Source organism: Enhydra lutris, unplaced genomic scaffold, assembly GCF_002288905.1.
Source record: "Enhydra lutris kenyoni isolate GAN:26980312 unplaced genomic scaffold, ASM228890v2 scaffoldscaffold811, whole genome shotgun sequence".
NCBI classification, from domain to species: domain Eukaryota; kingdom Metazoa; phylum Chordata; class Mammalia; order Carnivora; family Mustelidae; genus Enhydra; species Enhydra lutris.
Window position 1 is genome coordinate 1 of NW_019154895.1, and position 6,779 is coordinate 6,779.

General features: G+C 55.5%; 1 protein-coding gene across 1 annotated transcript in view; it reads left to right on the forward strand.

The window, feature by feature from the left end:
- Nucleotides 1-11: 11 nt before the first annotated feature.
- LOC111140385 (obscurin-like) overlaps nucleotides 12-6,779 on the forward strand; it is a gene marked incomplete at its 3' end in the record, with an annotated part of 9,158 nt that continues 2,390 nt past the window's right edge. The window contains exons 1-3 of the mRNA XM_022492651.1: nucleotides 12-106; nucleotides 2,244-2,507; nucleotides 6,163-6,426. Of these exons, the coding sequence (XP_022348359.1) occupies nucleotides 2,288-2,507; nucleotides 6,163-6,426 (484 nt within the window). The remainder of the gene's footprint in view (nucleotides 107-2,243; nucleotides 2,508-6,162; nucleotides 6,427-6,779) is intronic.

Sequence of the window (6,779 nt, forward strand, 5' to 3'; positions counted from 1 at the left end):
GGGACCACGTGTGAGCTGGAGATCCGTGACCTGGCCGTGGCAGATGCTGGGGAGTACTTGTGTGTGTGCGGACAGGAGAGGACATCGGCCACACTGACCATCAAAGGTGAGGACCGTGCGTGACCATGTGGAGCAGTGTCTCCATGTCCCAAACCTGTGTCAGGTCCTGTTGCTCTGCCCTGGTCACTGCATGGTCCTCCTGCTTCTCTGTGTGTCTCCTGCATCCTGCAGCATGAATCTCTAGGACCTCCTTGTGTGACACTCGTTTTGGATAAACTGCAGAGAACAAGGCCCTTCCTGCCCTCAGGGGACCACATCTAGGGGAGAGACAGGGGGAATCCCACAATACAAACAGAGATTTAGAGCCTTCTTGAGGCCTCTGAAGGGAGTATGCAGAGGAAGAGCTGGGAAGTAAGTTGAAGCTTGGCATTCAAGACAGGGATACCAGGAGGCTGATGAAGGAGGAGAGCCAGGACACACAGGCAGGGCTATGGGAGAGCTTTAGGGGGTAGAGTGTGGGTGTGGAGGGTGCATGGAGAAGAGATCTAGGTACAGAGATGAAGCAGAGGCTTGTTGGATCTGGAGTTCAGGTTTGTTGAGGTAAGTACGAAGGTTGAGGAGAGGTGAGTTGGGTGTAGAGAGTGAGGTGAGATGAGGCAGATGTGGAGGTGAGGTAGGGCGAGTGCAGAAGTGAGGTGAGGCAAGTGTGAAGGTGAGTGAAGGTGAGGAAGGTGAAGTGAGTCGAGGTGGGTAATGAGGTGAGACAAGGTGAGGTGGGTGAGGTGAGTCGAGGTGGGTGAGGAGGTGAGCTGATGTGGGTATGGTGGTGACCTCATGTTGGGGCTGCATGACAAGGTGAGGGGGGAGGTGAGGTTTTGGTGTAGAAGGGGGGAAGGTCAGGAGTGTCTGACCCAGGAAGACAGGTGAGTGTCCACAGTTGGGTGGGGGTCCAGGTGTGGTGACTGGCAGGTGGGTGGGCTGTGCTCGCAGCAACCATAGGGGTATGGTATGTCCAACTGGGGTGGAGCAGGATGCACAGGGAAGGACAGGGTTGTGTCAGCTGGAGCAGGAAGGCTGTTCAGGGGTCAGGGGTGACCTGGCCATGTCCTTTGGGGGTGGGGCTGGAGGAGGCATGTGGGGGGAGCCCCTGTGCGTGGAGCCACCTCCTATGGGGCGTCCCGCCTGCCATCCCCAGAGACCCTGCCTCCGATAGGCAGCCATGTTTCCAGCTTTGTGTCTGTGGCCTTTCCTTCTCTTCTGGCTTGAGTTCGTGGTCTGTCTGACTCTCCCAGGCCTGACCACCCCCATTCACATAGGTCCCGAGGCCTGGGCAGACCAAGGGAGGAGGGCCCACTGTGTAGTGTGGTGAGGGGCCCGAGACCCTTGGGGATGCACAGGGCCTGACCACGGTGTGGCTGGTGGCTCCTTGGGCTGGGGTCCTCAGGGGCCCTTTTGGGTCCTAATTACTTCCTGCAGGAAAGCAGATGGGAGGGCAGGATGAGGCCACCCCCAACATCCTGAAGGGCTCCAAGAGCAAAGCCAGGCCCCTGTGCCACTTGAGCTGTGTGTCCAGGCACAGCATCTTTGCCATGGGAAGTGGTACCTGCCCTGCAGTCTGAGTGCCCTCAGGGGCAGAGAACCTAGGTTGACTGGCAGCAGGTGGCCCAGAAGAGCTGTTTCTAGAAGTGCTGGTCACAAGGACACCTGCTGTAAGGTGACAGGACAGGAGGAGGGCAGCTCCTGTTTCCCTCCCAGCTGGGTGGTTCTTGCTCCTGTGGAGAGAGGGTTTAAGGGACCTTTTTCATGTCTCCTTCCTTGGCTATATTTGTCAGGATCCCCAAATTGCCATGATATAGGGAGCCACTGACCGTGGTGTGATCTGAGTAAGACAACTTGTGTGGAGTAGAGGAGGGACCTGGGCCCTTGAATCTAGTCTGAAGCAGGACGGGCCATGGAAGATGTGGGAAGATGTCCGCTGTGGGCACTGTGGCCATTTCTGCGTGTATGTCCATGTCCTGAGGCCTTTTGAGGATGCCAGCTTCTCTGTCTCCTTGCTGGCCTGTACCCAGGTGGCTTTAGGTCAGTCTCTCCTCCAGCCATACACACTGGTTCTCCCATGTGTCTGAGTGTCCATACTTTGATTGCTTATTTGCTCCAGAATGTGTTTCACTGTTGAATGCCCACATCCTGACTCCTCATATTGCCCAGTCTGATGTTCTCTGTGTCACCTTGACTTTCCCCAGCCCTTCCTGCCAAGTTCACAAAAAGTCTCAAGGCTGAGGAGGCCATGGAAGGGGCCACGGCCATGCTGCACTGTGAGCTGAGCAAGGGAGCCCCTGTGGAGTGGAGGAAGGGGTCCGAGACCCTCAGAGCTGGGGACAGAGTCAGCCTGAGGCAGGATGGGACCACGTGTGAGTTGGAGATCCGTGGCCTGGCCATGGCAGATGCTGGAGAGTACTCGTGTATGTGTGGGCAGGAGAAGACATCAGCCATGCTGACCATCAGGGGTAAAAACTATTTGTGGCCACGTGGGCCTCTGGCTTGGTGTCTGTGCATCATCTCCTGTCACCCCTTATTCTTTGTAGGACTTCGTGGGCATCTGTGTCTTTTCCAACTGTGGTTTCTGTGTCTGTCCTGGAGCCTGTGTCCTCATTCAGCAGATGTTCTGCTCCTTGTGTCCAGTCCTTTGTGCCCCTGGTTTCTGCAAGGCCATTTGCCTCCCTCACCATCTCTGCATGTGTGTCTCATTCATGCCATGGCAACTCTGTAGTTGTCTGATCCTTGTGTGTGTACCTGTCCTGCACACAAGTTCCCCAGACAGCGTACTGTGTCTCCCTACTTCTTGGCTCCCCCTAGCCATGTTAGCTAGAGTCATACAAAATATGAGGACTAAGGAGCTACTGAAGAGGTCATGGCCACACTGAGCACAGGCCAGGCTGAGGGAAGCCACAGCTCACAGCGTATGCTTTACACACCAACACGTGGCCCATGTCCAGTTGGGTCTGTGTCTCCTCTGTGATGTTTGTGTTCCATCTCATCCATGTGGTCAGAGACGGTGATTTTGTCTGTGTCTTTCTGACACTCCCCAGCCCTGCCCGCCAAGTTCACCAAGGGCCTGAGGAAGGAAGAAGCCATGGAAGGGGCCACGGCCATGCTGCGCTGTGAGCTGAGCAAGGAGGCCCNCTGCGCTGTGAGCTGAGCAAGGAGGCCCCTGTGGAGTGGAAGAAGGGGTCCGAGACCCTCAGATCTGGGGACAGAGTCAGCCTGAGGCAGGATGGGACCACATGTGAGCTGGAGATCTGTGGCCTGGCTGTGGCAGATGCCGGGGAGTACTCGTGTGTGTGCGGGAAGGAGAGGACATCAGCCACGCTGACCGTCAGGGGTAACAACCGTGTGTGGCCACCTGAGTAATTTCTGTCTCTCTCCCACTCTGTGCGTTCCCTGTATCTCTCAGTGTTGCTGTCATGCCAGGGCCACACGATGACCATTGTCTGGTGCACCCACAAACTCACATGAAGAACACACTGGTGTTTGTGTGTAGGCCACAGGGGTGGATGATGCAGGGACTTCATGTGAACACCAGGAGAGCTTCCCAGGGTGGTGGCACATGTTCAGGCTACGGACAAGCCCAGGCCGTGTGCCCAGATGTGGAATTGGGAGGATGTGTGTCCTGAGCCTGATGTGTGCAGGACGAGGGTCATTGCTGGGGTTCAGAGATAAGGTGGTCAGACTGGCCAGGCCCTCTGTTGGTGACAGGGTCTGCTTGACTGTGGAGGTTGCTGGAGTGTCTGAAGTGCTCTGTCTTAGCATGGACTGTGTGACGAGCAGTGCATGTGGCCACAGTCCTGGCAGCTGGAAGTCTGTGATGAAAGAGCTGGGAGCCTCTGTCCCTGGTGTACATGTACCATCTCCTCCCTGTGTCCTCACTTGGTTGTTCCTCTGTGTGTTTGCATCCTGATGCCCTCTTCTTATCAGGACACCAGTATGATTAGATAATGACCCACCCCAGTGACCTGTCTTCCCCCCGTTACCTCCTGGGAGACCTTATTTTCAAATATGTTCCCATTCTGAGGTCCTGGGGGTACAACTCTAGTGTGCGAATTTACGGGTAGGACACAGCCCGTCTGTGACCCTCTGTTCTCTTGCCCCCATCCCGAAATCCACGTCCTTCTCCCATGTGTAATACATTCAGCCCGTCCCCAAGACCCCAAGGCTTTAACTGATTCCAGGGTCACCTCAGAATCCAAAGTGTGATAGCAGCACATCATGAGGTCCGGTTGAGACTCAAGGCGGATTCCTCTCCAGCTATGAACCTGTGAAGTCAGGCTGTGCACCTCCCGATCATAGCAGGGTGACCAGGGCAAGATACACATTCCTGCTCCAAAGGGGAGGAATGGGAATGAAGGAGCGGGTCGCTGGTCCCCAGGGGTGCAAGAACTAGCAGCGTAGACTCTTGGATTTGAAGGCTGGAGAAGGAGCCTCTGGGTCCGTGAGTGATGAGCTTGTCGCTGCAGCTGTGGGTGGAGGTGGCCTGGCCCGTGGGTGCCGTGGCAGCCCTGCGAGCTCTGAAGAACTTGCGGTTTCTTTCTCTCCCACTGTGGAAGGATAATACGTGTGCACAGCTGGGCAGCTCATGGGCCCACCCTGTAGGAACCCCTCAAGGCTGATGGTTTCCATCGTATCGGCCTTTCATCTCTGTCTGATTCAGACACCGCGGCAGATGCCCTCAACAGCCTGGTTGGTCTCCTGTGCCATTTGCCGGAGTCTAGTTCATCAGACCAGCCCTCTGCACATCCTTCCAGGGTGACCCTGTCTCTGTTCCCAGCTTCTACCCTGCTCTAACATTTTACCACAAGCAGCAGGGAGAAAGGAGGCTGCTCCCTCAACTCTTTGCTTAGAGATCCTCCCAGCTACACATGGAAGTTGACTGCTCATGAGTCCCACCTTCTCTGCAGACTCTGGGACAGCACTCAGCCAGGTTCCTTGCCACTTCCTACAAAGACCACCTTTCCTCCAAGTGTCCCATAACCTGTTCCTCATTTCCACTTTGGGCCTCACCAAATGTGCCGTGGTGTGCATATGGACACTTCCTACCATGATCTTCTCAAGGCAATCTACACTGATTCGGCTGCCCACCGAAACCCAGCCTCTGCCCAACACCCAGTTCCAAAGCCACTTCCACGACTGAAGCTCTTGGTAATGGCAACAACCCACTCCTGAGACCAAAACTGGCATGGCTGTGCAATGGAGAAGTGGCCTCAACAGCAGAAAAGTGGAGTCTCCTAATCCTGGAGGTTGGAGTCTAGAATCCAGGCAGGGCAGGACTGGTTTCTCTGGAGGCCTCTCCATGGCTTACAGATGACTGCCTTCTCCCTGTGCCCTCACCTTGGCTGTCTCTCTCTGCATGCCTGTATCCTGATCCCCCTTTTTTGATCACCCTACCCTAGTGACCTCATTTTACCTTAATTACCTCTTTAAAGACCCCCTTCTCCAAAGGTAGCCCCAGTCTGTGGTCGTGGGGTTGGGGATCTGATGTGAATTTGGGGGAAGATGAGTCCCTCCACAACGTGGTATGACCAGGATGGACACTGGTCACCTGTAACTGAGGCAGGAGAGTGAGTGTCTGGTGGGGTCTGGACAGGAACATGTGAAGTTGAGAAGGTGGGGCCTAGAGTGTGTGGGAATGGCCTCAGTGAGCCCAGGTGAGTCCAGTACTAGATGGATGCCCCTCCTGGGCTGGGAAGATTGGGATGGGAGGCAAGAGTGGAGCAGTGAATGTCATGGCCAGGAAATGTCTCCTGGGGATTTCTCCATGAGAAATGTCCATCACATCATGAACATCGGTTGTGAGCTAGAGGAGCTTGGCTTGGAGCTCCGAACAGATGAGGCCAGAGCTTAACCATATGAAAGGTTAGGGTAGGAGGACATTGAGAAGACAAGATGCCTAGAGGGAGCCAGTGCCCAGGGCAACTGCACCTCAAGGCAGGATGCCAGAGGCCCTCACAATCACACACACACACACACTCACACACTCACACACTCACACTCACACACAGAGGCCTGCCTGTTCTCCTCTTCACTCCTTCGCTGTTCCCATCCTGAGTGTTCATGCCCCTAGTCCTCCAGAGGGGTTGATGGCTTCTGTACATCTGAATTCTGCAGCGCTGCCTGCTCAGTTCATCCAAGATCTGAAGATCAAGGAGGCCTCAGAAGGAGCCACAGCCACACTGCACTGTGAGCTGAGCAAGGAGGCCCCTGTGGAGTGGAAGAAGGGGTCCGAGACCCTCAGAGCTGGGGATAGAGTCAGCCTGAGGCAGGATGGGACCACATGTGAGCTGGAGATCCGTGGCCTGGCCATGGCAGATGCCGGAGAGTACTCGTGTGTGTGCGGGCAGGAGAGGACATCAGCCACGCTGACCATCAGGGGTAAAGACCATGTGTGGTCAAACAGAGCTGTGTTCTGGTGTCCAGTTGACTTTGTGATGTCCACCTGCACTCAGTCCGTGTTCATGTTTCTTCTCTCCCACATTCTCTTGGTGTTACCCTCCATCCATTACTCCATGGAATCTGTCTTGTCTCCTGGGCTGTTGTGTGAACCACAGGAAGCCAGTATCCCAGCCACTTCCGAGCCCTTGGTCACAGCTAGTCCTATTGTCCTATGGGAGCCTGTCTTGTCCTCTGTCCCAGTGTGTCCTGCCCCCAAAATCTCCGTCCCTGTGTCTGACTCTCCCCAGCTGTGGTGGCCAGAGTCATACCAAGTGTGAGTCCTGAGGAGCCAC